This window comes from Odontesthes bonariensis, chromosome 1, assembly GCF_027942865.1.
Source record: "Odontesthes bonariensis isolate fOdoBon6 chromosome 1, fOdoBon6.hap1, whole genome shotgun sequence".
NCBI classification, from domain to species: Eukaryota; Metazoa; Chordata; class Actinopteri; order Atheriniformes; family Atherinopsidae; genus Odontesthes; species Odontesthes bonariensis.
Window position 1 is genome coordinate 44014791 of NC_134506.1, and position 24980 is coordinate 44039770.

General features: G+C 42.6%; 1 protein-coding gene across 2 annotated transcripts in view; it reads left to right on the forward strand.

Moving 5' to 3' along the window:
- The window catches only part of LOC142382139 (nuclear receptor ROR-alpha A-like), a 50494-nt gene extending 35255 nt beyond the window's left edge, over window positions 1-15239 (forward strand). For both annotated transcript variants that reach the window (XM_075467683.1, XM_075467674.1), the window contains exons 6-11: window positions 4934-5055; window positions 5288-5420; window positions 6855-6962; window positions 10251-10361; window positions 10443-10555; window positions 11670-15239. In XM_075467683.1, the coding sequence (XP_075323798.1) occupies window positions 4934-5055; window positions 5288-5420; window positions 6855-6962; window positions 10251-10361; window positions 10443-10555; window positions 11670-11834 (752 nt within the window). In that variant the 3' untranslated portion in view covers window positions 11835-15239. The remainder of the gene's footprint in view (window positions 1-4933; window positions 5056-5287; window positions 5421-6854; window positions 6963-10250; window positions 10362-10442; window positions 10556-11669) is intronic.
- The last annotated feature ends 9741 nt before the right edge of the window (window positions 15240-24980 follow it).

Sequence of the window (24980 nt, forward strand, 5' to 3'; positions counted from 1 at the left end):
CTCTGCTTTTACGAAACATCTTTTCCTTTTTCATGGTTATTTATAAAGAAATGAACAGGGGCTCGAGACTTTTACACATTACTGTAGATCTACAAGTTATCAGTTTTAACATTTACAATCAACATATCCACCAAGTAATAGAATAGAATATATAATATATATGAATACAAGTTATCATATGCATCAACATTTCCACCAAATGTCAGAGAAAAAATGACAAAATACCTGACGTTTATCCATCAAATATAACTTCCTTCATTGTGATGATGATCTTTCCTCTCAAAGAGGACAAAAACATTCCTGCTGAGTTCCAGAATAAGTCCTCTTATTATTCAAATAAGATGTAATATGTATTATTATAATGCTGCAGGACTGAATGCTTCTGCTCCTAAATCCATCCTGGAAGAGCTGCTTTGGTTTGTATCCAGTTTGCTCTCCATTAACAGACTAAGAATGAAATAAAAGAGGGCTCACACCTCTGAGCTGCAGGGAAAAGCAAACACAAGATGAGGAAATATCTTGAAAGCAGGAGCAGCAAAGGAGGGAAATGCAGGAGTGAGGCAGCGAAGTGTGGGGCGAACAGAGAGGGAAAGGTGGTTTAAAATAGCAGGAGGTTGGAAACTCATCTTCAGAGCTCATTAAAATCTCTGTGTGGTAATTAGCTGACTGTTAATTAGGGCCAACGGGGACGTGGCAGGGCGCTCGTTGGGGGAAATCATCTTTTTATTGTCCCCGGAGACTTTTACACCACCATAACCCCCCCCCCTCACACCCACAGCCCCAAACAGAGGCTTCATTATCTGACTGACGCTTTAACCTTGTGCTGCTGTTTGGTTTCACGTTCATTCATTTCTGCTGCGAAACAACAGGAACGTTTATTCATGTCCAGCTTCTGTTCCCAAACATTTACCTCAGCGTAAGAATGTGGCTAAAGGTCAATGTTACAGACGTTTACATTCGAATATTACAGACGTTTACATTCAAATATTACAGACATTTACATTCAAATATTACAGACATTTACATTCGAATATTACAGACGTTTACATTCGAATATTACAGACGTTTAGATTCAAATGTTACAGACGTTTAGATTCAAATGTTACAGACGTTTAGATTCAAATATTACAGACGTTTACATTCAAATATTACAGACGTTTACATTCAAATATTTAAGACGTTTACATTCAAATATTACAGACGTTTACATTCGAATATTACAGACGTTTAGATTCAAATGTTACAGACGTTTAGATTCAAATATTACAGACGTTTACATTCAAATATTACAGACGTTTACATTCAAATATTTAAGACGTTTACATTCAAATATTACAGACGTTTACATTATAATATTACAGACGTTTACATTCGAATATTACAGACGTTTACATTCGAATATTACAGACGTTTACATTCGAATATTACAGACGTTTACATTCGAATATTACAGACGTTTAGATTCGAATATTACAGACGTTTAGATTCAAATATTACAGACGTTTAGATTCAAATGTTACAGACGTTTAGATTCAAATGTTACAGACGTTTAGATTCAAATGTTACAGACGTTTACATTCAAATATTACAGACGTTTACATTCGAATATTACAGACGTTTACATTCGAATATTACAGACGTTTACATTCGAATATTACAGACGTTTACATTCGAATATTACAGACGTTTACATTCGAATATTACAGACGTTTACATTCGAATATTACAGACGTTTACATTCAAATATTACAGACGTTTACATTCAAATATTACAGACGTTTACATTCAAATATTACAGACGTTTATTCAAATATTACAGACGTTTACATTCGAATATTACAGACGTTTACATTCGAATATTACAGACGTTTACATTCAAATATTACAGACGTTTACATTCAAATATTACAGACGTTTACATTCAAATATTACAGACGTTTACATTCAAATATTACAGACGTTTACATTATAATATTACAGACGTTTACATTCAAATATTTAAGACGTTTACATTCAAATATTACAGACATTTATATTCAAATATTACAGACATTTACATTCAAATATTTAAGACGTTTACATTCAAATATTACAGACGTTTACATTCAAATATTACAGACGTTTACATTCGAATATTACAGACGTTTACATTCGAATATTACAGACGTTTAGATTCAAATATTACAGACGTTTAGATTCAAATGTTACAGACGTTTAGATTCAAATGTTACAGACGTTTAGATTCAAATGTTACAGACGTTTACATTCGAATATTACAGACGTTTACATTCGAATATTACAGACGTTTACATTCGAATATTACAGACGTTTACATTCGAATATTACAGACGTTTACATTCGAATATTACAGACGTTTACATTCAAATATTACAGACGTTTACATTCAAATATTACAGACGTTTACATTCAAATATTACAGACGTTTACATTCAAATATTACAGACGTTTACATTCGAATATTACAGACGTTTACATTCGAATATTACAGACGTTTACATTCGAATATTACAGACGTTTACATTCGAATATTACAGACGTTTACATTCAAATATTACAGACGTTTACATTCAAATATTACAGACGTTTACATTATAATATTACAGACGTTTACATTATAATATTACAGACGTTTACATTCGAATATTACAGACGTTTACATTCGAATATTACAGACGTTTACATTCGAATATTACAGACGTTTACATTCAAATATTACAGACGTTTACATTATAATATTACAGACGTTTACATTATAATATTACAGACGTTTACATGCAAATATTACAGGCCGAGTGAGAAAAACCTGAGAAAAGTGCACGTTGTGCTCAGCAGGCGGCGCTCTAACATCAGACTGAACACAACGTCAGGTCAGACTGATGATCTAACATCAGCACAAATCATTGTGCTGATGTTAGATTTACAACATTTTTTACATAAATTGGGCGAAAGTGGACAATCTGTGTTTGGAAGCATTTATGATTTTACACCGTTAAAGGTTAACGAACAACTGGAATCCATTTAAAGATTTAAAGTAGGGCTGGGTGCGTTAACTCATTATTATCGCGTTAACTCGTTAATTATTTAACGCCGATAATATTTTATCGTGCATTAACGCAGGTTTTATAATTGTAAAAGCCTGTTGCTCACAGGCTTTTATTTTGTAAAATTGCTGCCAATATGGCGCCCATTGATTGGATGCGAGACTCCGGTTCTTCTCACGATGTTTATTAACGCCACATCAACACCGTCGAACTAAATGTTCGAGTAAACAAAGTAAAAGACAACATTAGTTGTTGTAATCATTAAAGAAATAGCATTCTTAGCATTGTCGCTGGTACCGATAAATAATCAAAGTAATACTGGCCACTTTAGCTGCTTCTCAACCAGCGGCAGAGTCATTCCCCAGAGGCAATCTGCAGGGTCAGAACTAGGATTCTTTAACTTCCACTTCTCCTCTGCATCACATTCACACAGTTACAGCAAACACCACCAAGCATGGAGGAATAAAATAAAGAGAAACTAGCAGGTAACATCACCGCTACAGGCGCTCCTCGGTCTCTGTGTGAAGCTAACGGAGCTAACCGGCGCTACTTCCTGTTTTACTGGTTTCAACATAAAAGCACGTATTTCAAAATAAATTTAAGAAAAACTCCTGCATTTACAGCCAAGTTGAATTGTCTTCTCAGCGTAGTAGTTCCAGTCTAAAATATCACTTAAAGGCAAAACACACAACTGATAGCAGCAAGTCATTCAAGGAAACAGACAGTGGAGCGAGGCTTCTACATAAAAACTACAGAAAGATGCTGATGTTAAAAGTGTGTTTGCACAACAAATGTTATGGCACTTTCATTCATATGGCAGCATATTTAAAATAAACTAGGGCTGGGCAACGATTAAAATGTTTAATCTAATTAATCACATAATTTCCCTGATTAAAGCGATACAATGTAACTTCTCAAAAAGCCCACTCTGGAGCTCCCCCTATAGGCTGGGAGGTAATGTACGGTTACACTGTCGTAAATACAACACCCTTTCGCTTTCACGTTTCACGTTTGTTGACGAACCGGCGAGGAGTCAGAAGGTGCAAGCTATGTCGACAGAGAAGGTAAGAGTAATCAAATGTACCTGGGAGCGTGAGAGGGGTCTATTTGTTTTTGCGGTAGGTGTGCCAGAAAGCAAGTCGAAGTACTTCCGCTCAGCTCCCGGGCCGCTCGAGCAAAGTTACATAGCGCAGTTTTTCCAACTCAGACCCCCAAAGGGCATAGGAGACAGGCCAATCGTAATATTAAAACTCATTCTAGCCGCACAAATTTTTTCAAGCTGTTATTTTAAGGTAGAAATGTTACATAGTATTGCTTTAATCACGATTAATCACATTTGTACGCAAAATCCAAAAATGAATTCAAAAGTTTCCACAATATCCACTTTTTCTTTATTTTATTTTATTTATTATTTTTTATGTTTAATTTGTACCAATATTGTCTTTTTTAATTAATTTTTTTATTATTTTAAATTTTTATTTTGCATTATTATTGTCTTTTTTTTATTATTATTTTCTTATTTTTTATTTTTATTTTGCATCATTATTGTCTTTTTTATTAGTATTTTAATCTTGTATATTGTCATGTCTGTAACTTTTTTCTAGTGTAACATTTGGGGTGTCCTTTTCACTCACTGTTTATTTTTATTATTCAGCTTGGGGGGGGGGGGTGGGGGGGGGGAATAAGAAAAAACATGTACGTTGAATAACTTTGATCAATCCTCATTCTCTCAAATAAAAAAAAGTAAAAAAAAAGAAAGAAGGAAAGCTTCAGTTGTGCGTTTCTGCTGTGAAAAATCTGTCAACACGGAGGCTGGAACACAAACTTTTCTCTGATCGTCCGAGCTGAGCTGCAACTTTGCTTTGTTTCAGATCACTTGGCCCAGATCATCTCCAAGTCTCACCTGGAGACGTGTCAGTATCTGAGGGAGGAGCTGCAGCAGATAAGCTGGCAGAGCTTCCTGCAGGACGAGGTGGAGACGTACCAGAGCAAGGTGCGTTCAGACGTCCATCTGCCCAGTAAAGCTCCTCCCGTCAGCCCAAAGAACCCTCAAAGCTGCATCATCTGACTCTCTGATACAAAGAGACTCCCATAAAGAAGTCTAGAGCTCCCTTAAGGCACTGTTAGCCACAGTGAGGAAGTGTAGCTCTGCTTTTCTGTCCCCTTTGTTCTGTAGCCCCGTTCGTCACACTCTCTGAAACCTCTTCCTGCTCTGGTCTGTGCAGCCGCAGGAGGTGATGTGGCAGCTTTGTGCCGTAAAGATCACAGAAGCCATCCAGTACGTGGTGGAGTTCGCCAAACGCATCGACGGCTTCATGGATCTCTGCCAGAACGACCAGATTGTGCTGCTGAAAGCAGGTGAGAGCGGCCGTTCAGGGTCATGAAACAGGATTCAGTTCTAAAAATAGGTATAAATTACATCTAACTTGTGCATCAAAGTCTAATATCTCGTATTTGTGTACCACATGACCAATGAGAAACACGCTAATGATCAAGGAATTGCACAGAAACGCCGGATGTTAACTAGAGTTTGGATGAAATGGTCAAATTTTGTGGAGTAAAGACAAGATAAACTGCATATACATCCAAACTGTATCACTGCTTACCAATAATGCATTTATTCACAAAACGTAGCTACATTGCTAGCTGCTAGCTTGACTGTAGACAGCTAAACACAAACAAAAAGGCGGTGAATTCACAGTTTTTTTTAGTGTTTCACAACTAGAGAACAACTCATTTTTTCTCTATAATGAAAAAGTCACTTTTTTGTCAAATTTTTTTCGAGTTAATACTCAGAATGTTGATTAAGTAAATATTAACTTGCTAACCTTTGTGGCTAACTTGTTGGCTACATTGTTTTTTCCCGCCTCACCTACGACTGCCGTGTTTACCGGTTAGCTTGAGTAGAGTTTGGATGAAATGGTCAAATTTTGTGGAGGAAAGACAAGATAAACTGCATGTACATCCAAACTGTATCACTACTTACCAATAATGCATTTATTCACAAAACATAGCTACATTGCTAGCTGCTAGCTTGACTGTAGATGGCTAAACACAAACAAAAAGGTGGTGAATTCAGTTTCAATTCAAAAAGGCTGCTCAATTTCTCCATTGATTAAATAATTTCACAACTCTACAACATAAAAATTCATAAAAAAACATGTAGAATATGGCATATGCTTTGTTGTCTACAGTAGTAGATCAAGCCTCATCTTACTTTGAAGCTCCCAGCTCTCTGAAGTGACGTCGACGCAGCTTTAGCTGCAGAGAAGCTATCAGGCTTGTGTTGATAATAATAAACTCCTGGACTATGTACAAACTTCCAAATGCATCGTTTAGTGAGTACAGACCATATTTGTACTCCTGTAGAAGTTTGGTGTCATGGCATGTGATTTTAGTGTGGTAATTTCGGAGATACGGACCAGGATCCATTAACCCTTGTACGAAGCTATTCGGGATAACTCAGTAACTCAGCTGATGTTCAGCCAATATCAAAAAAACTGCGGGTGGGCTACTTGGCTGGATGTCACGGTTCAAATGACCCCAGATTGAATCTACTCCGGAGTATCGCTTTAACTTGCAAACCTTTGTGGCTAACTTGTTGGCTACATTGTTTTTTTTTCCCGCCTTTTTTTTTTCTTTTTTTTTTTTGCATTTTTCTGACTCAACAAGAAATCGTCCCCTTCTCATTTTCAGTCACATTAGTTTGAGAGAAACAGATTTTTCTCCTCTTTACGGTGTAAAAACTGCTGATTTGTAGACAGCTGAAATTGTTTTTTTTTTTCCCGCCAGGTTCTCTGGAAGTCATCTTCATCCGAATGTGTCGGGTGTTTGACTCGCGTAACAACACCGTCTACTTTGATGGGAAATTTGCAGGTCCTGATGTCTTTAAAGCTTTAGGTGAGTGGAGGAACTTGGTATAACTAACCCGTAAAGAATATTCAGACCCTTTATTTACCCCCTCTTGTGGTAACTGGGCCCATCCGTCTGTTCTCGCTGTCCTCATATTGTTGATTTCTAACTGTTAATGTTTAAGAGCTTCCGGTATCTGGGTCAGGAGTTTGTGTTCAGTGCAGAAAAAACAGATTAATTCAGATCTAATAAAAAGCAGAAAGACGGCTGATGGTTCCATACGTGTTCTGCTTCTCTTCCTGGGAAATGATTAGGCCTGGGCAACGATTAAAATGTTTAATCTAATTAATCACATGATTTCCCTGATTAAATAGCATTTAGCTTTATTTTAAATGTGCTGCCATATGAATGAAAGTGCCATAACATTTGTTGTGCAAACACACTTTTAACATCAGCATCTTTCTGTAGTTTTTATGTAGAAGCCTCGCTCCACTGTCTGTTTCCTTGAATGACTTGCTGCTATCAGTTGTGTGTTTTGCCTTTAAGTGATATTTTAGACTGGAACTACTACGCTGAGAAGACAATTCAACTTGGCAGTGTTTACAGATGACTTTGGTTCTGTCGACTCCGCCGTCTGGAAGAACTTTAACATGAAAATGGCCGAGTAAAAGTTCCGTACCCTTCTCCATGTTTGGTGGATCCGCCGATTACTTTCTTTTCCTGTTCCACAGCAGACAGCAGCAGACTTTTACAAAATAAAAGCCTGTGAGCAGCAGACTTTTACAATAATAAAAGCCTGTGAGCAGCAGACTTTTACAAAATAAAAGCCTGTGAGCAACAGACCTTTACAAAATAAAATAAATAATAAAACGGGTGGTGCATGTTGTTCCCCCTCTATCTGCCCCCTGCTTCCTGTCTCTCTGAACCTTCCATTAAAGGAACAAAAGCCCTTTTTCATTTAAAAAAAAAATAAAACCTGCGTTAACGCGATAATAACGAGTTAACTCGCCCAGCCCTAGAAATGATCTCAGAAAGATGTGGTCGTAGCTCGTAAAATGAGCCGTAGAAACTGATGCTTCTCTCTTAACCTGCTCAGTTTCTTTGGAGAACACAGAAGCTTCTTTGGCCGCTGATGCTCACTGCTTCTCTTCATAATTACCTGGAAAGGAAATTGGACATTATTCTGCTTATGAATGAAACTTTGCTGCTCAGGGATGAAGCAAAACGCTACAAACTGGAACAGGAACAGAATTTGTGGATTAATTAATATAAGAAATGTGACACTTTAGCATGTTTTCTCACTCTTTTTACCCTTTTTGTGTCGGCTGGTGCTCTCCTCTGTCTCATTCAGCTGTTTAACATCAGCAGAAAGGTTATAGATGGAAGTAAAACTATATTTATATTTGAATAAAACCATCAGCCTGTCAGGAAATGCAGCTCATCTCTCACCCTCTGTTACACAGGAAGGCAGCACCCTAAAATAATCTCTTTTGTTTCTCTTCAGCTGCATAATTTAAGATGAATCTATGAAAGATAAATCACACAGAACTTCACGGAATAGCAGAACATGCACGAGCAGGTGGTGCTTATGCATATATTTAGAGAAAGAAGACGATTCCCGTGATATTCTGAATGTTTTTAAGGACGCGTTCACACAGCTTTGCTTTGATTTAAAACCTCCTGATGCGATCTCTCAGGTGGGGTCAGGAGGTGTGAACACGGGGTCAGCTTCCACACAAACTCTGGGGGGAGAGCTTTAATATTACAGCTCGTTATGGGCGTCGGCATATCTGTGCAGCTCAGGAACGTCTGCTCTGGTAAAAATTAGTTAAGTTAGCATTAGCTCACTAGCAGTTAAGTTAGCATTAGCTCACTAGCAGTTAAGTTGGCATTAGCTAACTAGGAGTTAAGTTTCCATTAGCTCACTAGGAGTTAAGTTGGCATTACATTAGCTCACTAGCAGTTAAGTTAGCATTAGCTAACTAGGAGTTAAGTTTCCATTAGCTCACTAGGAGTTAAGTTGGCATTACATTAGCTCACTAGTAGTTAAGTTAGCATTAGCTCACTAGCAGTTAAGTTGCCATTAGCTCACTAGGAGTTAAGTTGGCATTACATTAGCTACTAGCAGTTAAGTTAGCATTAGCTAACTAGGAGTTAAGTTGCCATTAGCTCACTAGGAGTTAAGTTGGCATTACATTAGCTCACTAGTAGTTAAGTTAGCATTAGCTCACTAGGAGTTAAGTTGGCATTAGCTAACTAGCAGTTAAGTTAGCATTAGCTCACTAGGAGTTAAGTTGGCATTAGATAACTAGCAGTTAAGTTAGCATTAGCTCACTAGGAGTTAAGTTGGCATTAGTTAACTAGCAGTTAAGTTGACATTAGCTAATTAGCAGTTAAGTTAGCATTAGCTCACTAGCAGTTAAGTTAGCATTAGCTCACTAGCAGTTAAGTTAGCATTAGCTAACTAGGAGTTAAGTTGCCATTAGCTCACTAGGAGTTAAGTTGGCATTACATTAGCTCACTAGCAGTTAAGTTAGCATTAGCTCACTGGAGTTAAGTTGGCATTAGCTAACTAGCAGTTAAGTTAGCATTAGCTCACTAGGAGTTAAGTTGGCATTAGATAACTAGCAGTTAAGTTGACATTAGCTAACTAGCAGTTAAGTTAGCATTAGCTCACTAGGAGTTGAGTTAGCATTAGTTAACTAGCAGTTAAGTTGACATTAGCTAACTAGCAGTTAAGTTAGTGTTAGCTCACTAGGAGTTAAGTTGGCATTAGATAACTAGCAGTTAAGTTGACATTAGCTAACTAGCAGTTAAGTTAGCATTAGATAACTAGCAGTTAAGTTGGCATTAGCTAACTAGCAGTTAAGTTAGCATTAGCGAACTTCTCCCGACAGGACGCACTCGGGCTGAGGATTGCTAACATCCCCGGTCCAACTGAAGCCATAAGACGGTAACTTTCATGAAACTGTCAGCTGACAGTTTTTTTTCCTCTTTTCTTTCGGTGGTGGGTTGTCGGCAGTCTCTGCTCTGGTGGTTGGTGGTTTGCTCCGCACCAGAAAGGGCTCCATTTTCCCTCTTTCTCTGCTTTAATGTTGTCCTTCAGCTTTTGATGTCACAGTCTCATAATTCCCACCTGAGCTGCTGCGTTAACAGCGAAGTATGGGGTTCTCTGAGGGTTTTCTTTGACATAATTGGACCAGTTTGGGGACCACTGCTGTAAACGATGCTAGCACGAACACCAAAGCTAACCAGGAGTGATTTTTGTCAGGAAGCTGTGAGCTCATGGGGTGCTTTCCTGCTGTGATAATCGCTTTCACCTGCGTGTTTCCCCAGGTTGTGACGACCTGATCACGTCTGTGTTCGACTTCGCTGAGAGCATGTGTTCGCTGCAGCTGTCGGAGGAGGAGCTCGGCCTGTTCTCGGCCTTCGTTCTGCTCTCTGCGGGTACGTCTGCTCGGCTCGTTCTTCCATCTGAGCTGGATTTGTTACAGACTTGTCCCGCTGAGTTCTGGTGTGTTTGTGCAGATCGGTCGTGGCTGCAGGAGAAGCTGCAGGTGGAGAAGCTTCAGCAGAAGACCGAGTCGGCTCTGCAACACGTCCTGCAGAAGAACCGGAGGGAAGACGGGGTGCTGGAGAAGGTACTCGGGTTCAAGCTGAGCCCAAAATAAAACAATGTTCAGCTGCTGATGGGATCAATCAGACAGATTCCCGCTTCAGACAGAAATCTGGCGTCATGCTGCCCTCTAGTGGAATAAATCTGAGCTACAGATCTGCAGCACACATTTAGATTAAATGTGAATTTTAGCTCTTTCGTGGGGTTCTGGTGGAAAAACTTTGGCTGTGTTCGAAACCGCATACTGCATACTGCATACTACATACTGCATACTACATACTGCATACTACATACTGCATACTGCATACTACATACTACATACTGCATACTGCATACTGCATACTGCATACTACATACTGCATACTGCATACTGCATACTACATACTGCATACTGCATACTGCATACTGCAAACTACATACTGCATACTACATACTACATACTACATTCTGCATACTACATACTACATTCTGCATACTACATACTACATACTGCATACTGCATACTACATACTGCATACTGCATACTGCATACTGCAAACTACATACTGCATACTACATACTACATACTGCATACTACATACTACATTCTGCATACTACATACTACATACTGCATACTGCATACTACATACTGCATACTGCATACTGCATACTACATACTGCATACTGCATACTGCATACTACATACTGCATACTACATACTGCATACTGCATACTACATACTGCATACTGCATACTGCATACTGCAAACTACATACTGCATACTGCATACTACATACTGCATACTACATACTGCATACTGCATACTACATACTGCATACTACATACTAGATACTGCATACTACATACTGCATACTGCATACTGCATACTACATACTAGATACTGCATACTGCATACTACATACTGCATACTACATACTACATTTCGGAGAATCTAGTATGCATCCGGGAACTTCTCACTTACTTAAACTCACATTCTAACTCAAAAAGTTAGTAGGACAAGTATGCGGTTTGGAACACAGCCTTCCACTTTTAACTGTTTCTACGGCTCCAGATGTGACGTTAGAGTTGAGTCAACCTGTTGAAGTCATGTGACCATCATGTGACCCGGCTGTGAAACGTTCCTCTGTTCCCTCCTCAGCTCAGGTGTAAGGCGTCGCTGCTGCGCTCGCTGTGCACGCGGCACACGGAGAAGCTGTCGGCGTTCGGAGCCGTTTACCCCGACGTGGTTCGGACACACTTCCCTCCTCTCTACAAGGAGCTGTTCGGCGCCGACCTGGAACTGACTCTGCAGACCAGCGACTGACCAGCCGATGGCGAGCGCCACGGAGCCGACCGGCGCCGAGCTGCTGACCCGGAAGGACCGCGCCCAGTCTGCGTGGGCGGAGAGGACGGAGACGGGCGCTCTGCGGCGGCGGGAAGGACACGAACTCGCAGCTCCTCCTCCTCCTGAGCGGCGTAGAGACGGAATCAGGAGATCTGTCTCCAAACATCTCATTTCCAGGTTTCCAGGATCTGGACCAGACTCTGACTTTAAAGCACTTTCCTTCAGTTACTGCGTTTCTGCTCTGACTCAGCATGAAGTGAGACGGCAGCAGGCACCACCAGCCCAGATGTTGGACAGATGTTGGCACGGTGACCACCCGCAGGACGAGTGACCGATGGTTACTGCTGAGCTCGTTAACCAGCCACTCCTCTCTGATTTAAGCCCAAAAGATGGAGTTAAAGGCCCCCAGTCGGCAGGCTCCAGTCGTCTTCTGGTGCATTCGCCTGTTTTCATTTATGTCTGTTTGAGATTTGGAAAAAAAAACATCTGAATCGGAATCAAAACTCAATTTCAAATAGAAATCAAAAACAAAATCCTGGATATCAGGTTCCTCTGGGAAGAAGAGAGGAGTTTAAACTGCTCCCAGGGTCCTGGAAAAGGGTCCTGGAAAAGAGGCATTTAAATTCCTCCCAGGGTCCTGGAAAAGAGGAGTTTAAACTGCTCCTAGGTCCTGGAAAAGAGGAGTTTAAATTCCTCCCAGGTCCTGGAAAAGGGTCCTGGAAAAGAGGAATTTAAATTCTTCCCAGGGTCCTGGAAAAGGGTCCTGGAAAAGAGGAGTTTAAATTCCTCCCAGGTCCTGGAAAAGGGTCCTGGAAAAGAGGAGTTTAAATTCCTCCCAGGTCCTGGAAAAGGGTCCTGGAAAAGAGGAGTTTAAACTGCTCCTAGGTCCTGGAAAAGAGGAGTTTAAATTCCTCCCAGGTCCTGGAAAAGGGTCCTGGAAAAGAGGAATTTAAATTCTTCCCAGGGTCCTGGAAAAGGGTCCTGGAAAAGAGGAGTTTAAACTCCTCCCAGGGTCCTGGAAAAGGGTCCTGGAAAAAAGGCTTTTAAACTCCTCCCAGGGTCCTGGAAAAGAGGCGGCCACTCAGATAAATGCTGCTCTGGTTACTCGTGGTTACATTAGCTGCAAAAAGGGGCGGAGCTTCCCCGTCCAACTCCACCCACATCCACGTGTTTTATCGAGTTACTTGAGAAGCCACGCCCACAAACGCATAACCCCGCCCCCTAATAATTGAATCGCATCATTTATGCGAAAAAAAGTTTCCTGTTAACTCAGTCAGAATATTTTTTATCAGACTTGTTTTTCCGAACTGAAAGTTCATCAGAACATCCTGCCGCAAAGCTTCACTCATAACTAATATTTTTATAAGCTCTTTGTATATTTCTAGCCATAAAAATGTAATTTGTAGAGCAGTTAAGTTGTTAACTAAATGTTGTGCAGTGAAAAGGAAAGTTTTCCCCCTCTGGAAATGGAGTGAAGCTTCATTTAAAGTTGAGCTGATCTTTGAACGGAGGAAATGATCAATATTCAGAGCTGATATGATCAGAATGTGTTTTATAGGCGCCGTTATGATGCTTTTCAAACGGCGTTAGAGCAGAGCTGAACATGCTGTTGGACTCTGTGAACTTTGACCTCCGTCACTCCCACACAAATATAAAATAATGACACACCGTCGGCTGACCAATCAGAATCCGACTCCGGCTAAACTTAGTCTTTTTCTGTCCTTTTCCCGCCTTTTTAAACTGCTCTCAGGCTGCTCGACTTCCACACAAAAAAACTCACTTTTTCCACATTTCTCAACAGAAATGAACTTTTTCTTTTGGAAAACCAGTGGAAAACATCTGGTTTTATTAAAAAAACTAAGACTCATTCAAGGCCGATTGATAGATCATCATGAACTCCCTTCTAAACTATATTTCCGCTGAAGCATCAGCTCCAGCTCGCCACTTTCTGCACTGATGCGCTGCAGAACATATGGAGACGTTTCCTCAGACTGGAGCAGAAATGATCAATAAGTGATGGGTCAACCCAATCCTTCATCATAAAGTTAGTTTAAAATAACACTTTTTATGCTCACAGTGATTAAATATCCAGACAGGAAGGACTTCTACCACATTTCTATCATTGATTTGTGGCTTTGGCCATTTAAAAATGGCTTCACTTCTTCCTTTTTTCCAACTTTCCTGTAAATATTTCCTGTTTTCTCAAGCCGACGGCCGATAAACTTCAGTGTGAATTATTTTACCGACCTGGAGCCACATCTGGAAGTTATTTAGTTTCTGCTCGTCTTCCTCCTCCATCAGACCCAGCTGTGAGCCTGCAGCACCCCCTGGTGGCTCAGACCCTGAACTGAACACTTTAAAGCTTCAGGAGGAGGTGAAAAACATCAGGACGCTCGTCTGTAGTTAAAGTTAAGAAGTCTGGACTATTTATTCTGGGATTTAAAAGCTAAGAGCAAAGACTGGCTCTGACAGCAGAAACTTAAAGGGACAGTTCGCCTCTTTTGACATGAAGCTGTATGACATCCCATATTAGCAACATCATTTCTGAACATCTTCTTACCCCCTGCTGCGTCCTGTGAGCAGAGTTCCAGCCTCGTTTTGGTGTTGATGAAGGTAGTCCGGCTAGTTGGCTGGGGTTTAAAAAATAAAGCGTCTTGCTTCTCAAAACAATATGCGTTCAACAGAGTAATACATTTGCCGGTCTGCCTGCTGCCGACAGCCGTGCCTGTTATGGTGTTTGCTGCTCGGAAGCAGGGGACTGCTCGGTCTGCACTTCGGTCTGCACAGTAATAATAATAATAATAATCTAATCAGCAATAATCCAGGAAGAGGGAAACTTTTAGACAGAAAAATCTCTTAATTTAACTGAATTAAACTGAATTTAGACCCTGAATTCTTCGGTGGTCATGAAGCCCCCGTTTCCACAGGCTGGGAGGAGCACATCATGTCCAACTCACCAACATGCAGAACCAATTACAACCAACCAGAACCAATTACAACCAATCAGAACCAATTACAACCAACCAGAACCAATTACAACCAATCAGAACCAATTACAACCAACCAGAACCAATTACAACCAATCAGAACCAATTACAACCAACCAGAACCAATTACAACCAACCAGAAGCAATTACAACCAACCAGAAGCAATTACAACCAACCAGAACCTGCTCATTCACAGATTTGTGTGACTTGTCACCCGATCGGTACTTTAACTCGGTAACTCGTCACCCGATCGGTACTTTAACTCGGTGACTCGTCACCAGATCGGTACTTTAACTCGGTCACTCGTCACCCGATCTGTACTTTAACTCGGTAACTCGTCACCCGATCGGTACTTTAACTCGGTCACTCGTCACCAGATCGGTACTTTAACTCGGTCACTCGTCACCCGATCTGTAGTTTAACTCGGTCACTCGTCACCCGATCTGTACTTTAACTCGGTCACTCGTCACCCGATCAGTACTTTAACTCGGTCACTCGTCACCCGATCTGTAGTTTAACTCGGTCACTCGTCACCCGATCGGTACTTTAACTCGGTCACTCGTCACCCGATCGGTACTTTAACTCGGTCACTCGTCACCCGATCTGTACTTTAGCTCGGTCACTCGTCACCCGATCTGTACTTTAACTCGGTCACTCGTCGCCCGATCGGTACTTTAACTCGGTCACTCGTCACCCGATCTGTACTTTAACTCGGTCACTCGTCACCCGATCTGTACTTTAACTCGGTCACTCGTCACCCGATCTGTACTTTAACTCGGTAACTCGTCACCCGATCGGTACTTTAACTCGGTCACTCGTCACCCGATGGGTAGTTTAACTCGGTCACTCGTCACCCGATCTGTACTTTAACTCGGTCACTCGTCACCCGATCTGTACTTTAGCTCGGTCACTCGTCACCCGATCTGTACTTTAACTCGGTCACTCGTCACCCGATCGGTACTTTAACTCGGTCACTCGTCACCCGATCGGTACTTTAACTCGGTCACTCGTCACCCGATCTGTACTTTAACTCGGTCACTCGTCGCCCGATCGGTACTTTAACTCGGTCACTCGTCACCCGATCTGTACTTTAACTCGGTCACTCGTCACCCGATCTGTACTTTAACTCGGTCACTCGTCACCCGATCGGTACTTTAACTCGGTCACTCGTCACCCGATCGGTACTTTAACTCGGTAACTCGTCACCCGATCGGTACTTTAACTCGGTCACTCGTCACCCGATCTGTACTTTAACTCGGTCACTCGTCACCCGATCTGTACTTTAACTCGGTCACTCGTCACCCGATCTGTACTTTAACTCGGTAACTCGTCACCCGATCGGTACTTTAACTCGGTCACTCGTCACCCGATGGGTAGTTTAACTCGGTCACTCGTCACCCGATCTGTACTTTAACTCGGTCACTCGTCACCCGATCTGTACTTTAGCTCGGTCACTCGTCACCCGATCTGTACTTTAACTCGGTCACTCGTCACCCGATCGGTACTTTAACTCGGTCACTCGTCACCCGATCGGTACTTTAACTCGGTCACTCGTCACCCGATCTGTACTTTAACTCGGTCACTCGTCACCCGATCTGTACTTTAACTCGGTAACTCGTCACCCGATCTGTACTTTAACTCGGTAACTCGTCACCCGATCTGTACTTTAACTCGGTCACTCGTCACCCGATCTGTACTTTAGCTCGGTCACTCGTCACCCGATCGGTACTTTAGCTCGGTCACTCGTCACCCGATCGGTACTTTAGCTCGGTCACTCGTCACCCGATCTGTACTTTAACTCGGTCACTCGTCACCCGATCTGTACTTTAGCTCGGTCACTCGTCACCCGATCTGTACTTTAACTCGGTCACTCGATCACCCGATCTGTACTTTAGCTCGGTCACTCGTCACCCGATCGGTACTTTAACTCGGTCACTCGTCACCCGATCTGTACTTTAACTCGGTCACTCGTCACCCGATCGGTACTTTAACTCGGTCACTCGTCACCCGATCGGTACTTTAACTTGGTCACTCGTCACCCGATCTGTACTTTAACTCGGTAACTCGTCACCCGATCTGTACTTTAACTCGGTCACTCGTCACCCGATCGGTACTTTAGCTCGGTAACTCGTCACCCGATCGGTACTTTAACTCGGTAACTCGTCGCCCGATCTGTACTTTAACTCGGTCACTCGTCGCCCGATCGGTACTTTAACTCGGTCACTCGTCACCCGATCTGTACTTTAACTCGGTCACTCGTCACCCGATCTGTACTTTAACTCGGTCACTCGTCACCCGATCGGTACTTTAACTCGGTCACTCGTCACCCGATCGGTACTTTAACTCGGTAACTCGTCACCCGATCGGTACTTTAACTCGGTCACTCGTCACCCGATCTGTACTTTAACTCGGTCACTCGTCACCCGATCTGTACTTTAACTCGGTCACTCGTCACCCGATCTGTACTTTAACTCGGTAACTCGTCACCCGATCGGTACTTTAACTCGGTCACTCGTCACCCGATGGGTAGTTTAACTCGGTCACTCGTCACCCGATCTGTACTTTAGCTCGGTCACTCGTCACCCGATCTGTACTTTAACTCGGTCACACGTCACCCGATCGGTACTTTAACTCGGTCACTCGTCACCCGATCGGTACTTTAACTCGGTCACTCGTCACCCGATCGGTACTTTAACTCGGTCACTCGTCACCCGATCTGTACTTTAACTCGGTCACTCGTCACCCGATCGGTACTTTAACTCGGTCACTCGTCACCCGATCGGTACTTTAACTCGGTCACTCGTCACCCGATCTGTACTTTAACTCGGTAACTCGTCACCCGATCTGTACTTTAACTCGGTAACTCGTCACCCGATCTGTACTTTAACTCGGTCACTCGTCACCCGATCTGTACTTTAGCTCGGTCACTCGTCACCCGATCTGTACTTTAACTCGGTCACTCGTCACCCGATCTGTACTTTAACTCGGTCACTCGTCACCCGATCGGTACTTTAGCTCGGTCACTCGTCACCCGATCGGTACTTTAGCTCGGTCACTCGTCACCCGATCTGTACTTTAGCTCGGTCACTCGTCACCCGATCGGTACTTTAGCTCGGTCACTCGTCACCCGATCTGTACTTTAACTCTGTAACTCGTCACCCAATCGGTACTTTAGCTCGGTCACTCGTCACCCGATCTGTACTTTAACTCGGTCACTCGTCACCCGATCTGTACTTTAGCTCGGTCACTCGTCACCCGATCTGTACTTTAACTCGGTCACTCGATCACCCGATCTGTACTTTAACTCGGTCACTCGTCACCCGATCTGTACTTTAACTCGGTCACTCGTCACCCGATCGGTACTTTAGCTCGGTCACTCGTCACCCGATCTGTACTTTAGCTCGGTCACTCGTCACCCGATCGGTACTTTAGCTCGGTCACTCGTCACCCGATCTGTACTTTAACTCGGTCACTCGTCACCCGATCTGTACTTTAGCTCGGTCACTCGTCACCCGATCTGTACTTTAACTCGGTCACTCGATCACCCGATCTGTACTTTAGCTCGGTCACTCGTCACCCGATCGGTACTTTAACTTGGTCACTCGTCACCCGATCTGTACTTTAACTCGGTAACTCGTCACCCGATCTGTACTTTAACTCGGTCACTCGTCACCCGATCGGTACTTTAGCTCGGTAACTCGTCACCCGATCGGTACTTTAACTCGGTAACTCGTCACCCGATCTGTACTTTAAGTCGGTCACTCGTCACCCGATCTGTACTTTAACTCGGTCACTCGTCACCCGATCTGTACTTTAGCTCGGTCACTCGTCACCCGATCGGTACTTTAACTCGGTCACTCGTCACCCGATCGGTAGTTTAACTCGGTCACTCGTCACCCGATCTGTACTTTAACTCGGTCACTCGTCACCCGATCTGTACTTTAGCTCGGTCACTCGTCACCCGATCTGTACTTTAACTCGGTCACTCGTCACCCGATCTGTACTTTAGCTCGGTCACTCGTCACCCGATCTGTACTTTAGCTCGGTCACTCGTCACCCGATCTGTACTTTAACTCGGTCACTCGGCACCCGATCGGTACTTTAACTCGGTCACTCGGCACCCGATCGGTACTTTAACTCGGTAACTCGTCACCCGATCTGTACTTAAACTCGGTCACTCGGCACCCGATCGGTACTTTAACTCGGTGACTCGTCACCCGATCGGTACTTTAACTCGGTCACTCGGCACCCGATCTGTACTTTAACTCGGTGACTCGTCACCCGATCGGTACTTTAACTCGGTCACTCGTCACCCGATCTGTACTTTAACTCGGTAACTCGTCACCCGATCGGTACTTTAATTCGGTAACTCGTCACCCGATCGGTACTTTAGCTCGGTCACTCGTCACCCGATCTGTACTTTAACTCGGTCACTCGTCACCCGATCTGTACTTTAACTCGGTAACTCGTCACCCGATCGGTACTTTAATTCGGTAACTCGTCACCCGATCGGTACTTTAGCTCGGTCACTCGTCACCCGATCTGTACTTTAGCTCGGTCACTCGTCACCCGATCTGTACTTTAACTCGGTCACTCGGCACCCGATCGGTACTTTAACTCGGTCACTCGGCACCCGATCTGTACTTTAACTCGGTAACTCGTCACCCGATCGGTACTTTAACTCGGTCACTCGTCACCCGATCTGTACTTTAGCTCGGTCACTCGTCACCCGATCTGTACTTTAACTCGGTCACTCGTCACCCGATCTGTACTTTAACTCGGTCACTCGTCACCCGATCTGTACTTTAGCTCGGTCACTCGTCACCCGATCTGTACTTTAGCTCGGTCACTCGTCACCCGATCTGTACTTTAACTCGGTCACTCGGCACCCGATCGGTACTTTAACTCGGTCACTCGGCACCCGATCTGTACTTTAACTCGGTAACTCGGCACCCGATCGGTACTTTAACTCGGTCACTCGGCACCCGATCTGTACTTTAACTCGGTCACTCGTCACCCGATCTGTACTTTAGCTCGGTCACTCGTCACCCGATCTGTACTTTAGCTCGGTCACTCGTCACCCGATCTGTACTTTAACTCGGTCACTCGGCACCCGATCGGTACTTTAACTCGGTCACTCGGCACCCGATCGGTACTTTAACTCGGTAACTCGTCACCCGATCTGTACTTAAACTCGGTCACTCGGCACCCGATCGGTACTTTAACTCGGTGACTCGTCACCCGATCGGTACTTTAACTCGGTCACTCGGCACCCGATCTGTACTTTAACTCGGTGACTCGTCACCCGATCGGTACTTTAACTCGGTCACTCGTCACCCGATCTGTACTTTAACTCGGTAACTCGTCACCCGATCGGTACTTTAATTCGGTAACTCGTCACCCGATCGGTACTTTAGCTCGGTCACTCGTCACCCGATCTGTACTTTAACTCGGTCACTCGTCACCCGATCTGTACTTTAACTCGGTAACTCGTCACCCGATCGGTACTTTAATTCGGTAACTCGTCACCCGATCGGTACTTTAGCTCGGTCACTCGTCACCCGATCTGTACTTTAACTCGGTAACTCGTCACCCGATCGGTACTTTAATTCGGTAACTCGTCACCCGATCGGTACTTTAGCTCGGTCACTCGTCACCCGATCTGTACTTTAACTCGGTAACTCGTCACCCGATCGGTACTTTAATTCGGTAACTCGTCACCCGATCGGTACTTTAGCTCGGTCACTCGTCACCCGATCTGTACTTTAGCTCGGTCACTCGTCACCCGATCTGTACTTTAACTCGGTCACTCGTCACCCGATCTGTACTTTAACTCGGTCACTCGTCACCCGATCTGTACTTTAACTCGGTCACTCGGCACCCGATCGGTACTTTAACTCGGTCACTCGGCACCCGATCTGTACTTTAACTCGGTAACTCGTCACCCGATCGGTACTTTAGCTCGGTCACTCGTCACCCGATCTGTACTTTAACTCGGTAACTCGTCACCCGATCGGTACTTTAACTCGGTCACTCGTCACCCGATCTGTACTTTAGCTCGGTCACTCGTCACCCGATCTGTACTTTAACTCGGTCACTCGTCACCCGATCTGTACTTTAACTCGGTCACTCGGCACCCGATCGGTACTTTAACTCGGTCACTCGGCACCCGATCGGTACTTTAACTCGGTAACTCGTCACCCGATCTGTACTTAAACTCGGTCACTCGGCACCCGATCGGTACTTTAACTCGGTAACTCGTCACCCGATCTGTACTTAAACTCGGTCACTCGGCACCCGATCTGTACTTTAACTCGGTGACTCGTCACCCGATCTGTACTTTAGCTCGGTCACTCGTCACCCGATCTGTACTTTAACTCGGTCACTCGTCACCCGATCGGTACTTTAGCTCGGTCACTCGTCACCCGATCTGTACTTTAGCTCGGTCACTCGTCACCCGATCTGTACTTTAAGTCGGTCACTCATCACCCGATCGGTAGTTTAACTCGGTAACTGAGACTTTTCTCCAAACTGAGTTAGCTTTTTGGGAAATATCGGAGTAATTTAGAGCTAAATTAGCTGGAAATGAAACAGTAAAATGTTACTGGAAACTCTGCCATCTGATTCGTCCGTTTGTGTCACATGTCCATTATTTTGTAAAACTTTAAAAAAAAGCAGACATTTATATCGTGTTTCATTGGCGGTTTGAACCGAACTGCTTGGTTTCTGTCTGATTCTTTTATTTTCATTTATTTTTTTGACCCAAAGTCTCGTTTTGTTGTAGCTCAGGACAGAAAAGAAGTTAAAACTGCACTTATACGCTGATGATGGTCATCACTTTACAATCAAACAATGAACGTACTTTAGCCATAACAGAATGTTAAGCAATAATGTAAATGTGTCGTATTTAATGAATGTTTGTATTATTTCAGGGTTCAACGTTTAAATGGGTTTCCTGCCTTTGTTCTGTATGTAACTTTAGAAATTATTTTGTACAGATCACAGGAAAATACTGAACGTTTTAACATCACAATGTGTTTTATGAGCGGTTCAGTGACACAGGAAGCATCTTTTTAATGTGTGAGCTGGGTTCTTAGCAGGGTGTTGATTTGACCTAACGATGCCACGTTGTGTGTCCTCACATTAAAGGAGAATTCTGTGTTTTTTACCAAGCTTTAGGATGTTTCTGGCACCTCTGAGCTGTGTGTAGAGGTGAGAAAACTCGACACTTTCCCTTTAACACGTCAGAGTGCGGGGATGTTACTGCCCAGCCTGAACCTGTATCAGTGTGTTGGACCTGGGCCATCACCTTCTTTCTTTAAATTACTCAAACTTGACTTCTTTTTGATACAAAATGGAGCTGCTGTATTTGAAATGTAAAAAATAAAATTACAATTAGGAAAGAAAGAAGTTTGTTCTGGCTTCCTTTGAACTCTTTGAGCTCCACTACGTTAGCGTTGCCTTGGAAACAAACCCACTGTATTTCTGGTAAATAATGAACTGAATATTATTTAAAATGACATTAGCAGAGTTTATGATTCTGTTTATGATTCATATTTAGAAAATGTGAATAATAAAGAGTCATGAAAATGGTAAAAACATTAAATGCATATTAAGAAGACTTAGGCTGTGTTCGAATACTACATACTACTTATTACATACTCATCGATCAGACAGTATGCAGAGCGTTTACCCACAATGCATTTCGCTCCTGCCCGAGCCGAAATCAGCCGGCCTGAAGCTGATTTCCCTTAAGCTCTAAACTCTGTAAACTTTAGCAACATTTGAAACATTTTCAGGTGAGAAAGTAGTCGTTTAGATCCCCAACGTGTTGAAAATCTGACAAAATACCGGCTGTTTACAATTTAGTTCCCACGATTTTGGCGCTACTAAAGCTAGCCGCAGTGAGCAACGCACTTCCGGTTATTTTCACAAAATAAAATACCCGTTGCCTTTTATCATAGGGAAAGCCATTACCATACAATTGGTGCTTTTGTTTTGAAAACAGGAAGTGAATCTACCCTCGTTGTAGCTAGCTTGAAACTGCCGTTTTGACGTCACGTTACGTTGCATCTTGGGTAGTTTGAGTATGAGTACTAACCTCATGATGCATACCCAACATTTCAGAGAATCTAGTATGCATCCGGGAACTTCTGCTTACTCAAACTCGCATACTAACTCAAAAAGTTAGTAGGAGTAGTATGCGGTTTCCTTGATGCACATGTCTGACGTGCAAAGATTAAAATAACGTGACTCGCCAGCTGTTTGGGTTCTGAGCCAACACAGTTTATGGTTAAATACCCAATACAAACTGCTTTTTATAGCTATAAAACAGCGTCTGTTTGAGGAAAAACCTGAACCTAAATACTGTCTTTTAAGTGCAGATTGACCCCTATGAAAGGAGAAACCAAAGGAGGACCAAAAGGTTTCATTTCTCACCATTAAGTCAAATTTAAAACGAGCCACATAAATGTGTCGCCTTGAAAATCTGGAAACTGGATCCATATTTATCAAAAAAGGAAAAGAAATGATGATGATGATGGAAATAATCAAATTAGGTCACATATATAACACATTCAACAACACATTCATAACACAAGTAATAATCTGTTTATTCCGGATAAAATATTATTTTTAATTCAAGCGCTATTTTTTACTTAAAGTACATTTTCCTGATAGATAGATTGATAGAGTTTTATTTTTCAAACATGTATAAAAAGGAAGATGTATGTAACTATTTGTACATACAAAAGAAAGAAAAAGAGAAATTAAAAAGAATTCAATCACATAAAGTGCTAATACATAACAAAACACCGCACATTGTTTGAAAAAGGAATGGCAAGAAGTACAATACTTTTTTAGTTTCCCACCCCTTTTTAACTACTCTTCAGTTTGTAAATATCCTAACTACAATACACCTATATAAATATATGCCATATATATACTTCCTAAATATCTAAATAAATATCTAATCACAAAAATAAATATATACTACACACATATCCTTGTAAATATGAATATATGTATATATATATAAAACTATCCCCATAAATAAATATATACCATATACTAATTAAATTACAATATAATAATCCTGTTTATCCTCTTTCATAAGTAACTATTTTACTGCCCATATTTTCCATCATTACCTTCACTGAAGGACATGAAAACCTGCCTGTAATCTGCTTTTCTGGCACTAGATGGCAGTAGAGTACAGGTGTGTCTCCTGCACCCTGCAGTGAAGGAGCAGCGAGTTTTTCCAATACAAAACAGGCAGATTAAATCTGTTTTCTCCCCGACTGCAGAGTCGGACCACACTCTGTCGGAGTCGCAATAGTTTTTTAATAAATAGTTTGTGTTTATTTTAAGACTCCCATCTCGATGTATATCTGAGTGTTTTACAGGAGAAGGTTTTGTGCATTTCCTCTGCCACACAGCACTGTTTCCCATCTGCTCTCAGCAGGTATTTGTTCTGCATTTCCCATCTCTTTTCACATATTCTAATATCCACATCTGATCCCGGCTTTGAGAACAAAAGAAACCTTTCTACCTCCCGTCTGAAGCCTCGTCTGGGTTGTTACTGAATGTTTTTTCTCTCCTCAGTCAGACACAAAGCTCTCTGCAAACAAACTTTTCCATTTTCCCCTGTTGTCTTCACATTTTTACTTATTTCATCTTTCACAAACAAGTTCTTCCCATCTGGTCATTTAAATTCTCCAGATGTGACGTTTGCCTGGTGTAATTTTACTCCGAGGCCTTATAAACCACTGTGGTCGCGGTCTTTGTGGATATTTTTCAGGGAATGTGGGACGTAAGCAGCCTGTAATAACAGGATTTTAGGCTACATGGTTAAAACAGTTGAAACTGTTCATGCTGCCTGGGTCTGAAAGGACAACGTGCACCGTCCAAAGAGGAGCCAGGAAGCACAACAACAAATGGAAACTAGAAAGCTGCAAGCAGCTGTACGCAGGACCGAGATGTGCGCACGTTGGGGCATGCGCTGGACGCCGTAGTCGCGCAGCTCTGCCCACACGCACGATACCCTCGGCATACGTACGGGGTCGTCAGGGTGGACGTGTGTGCCAAGTTTCATGACCTTGAGATGATGATAAGGCTTTCAAACCACAAACGCCATCA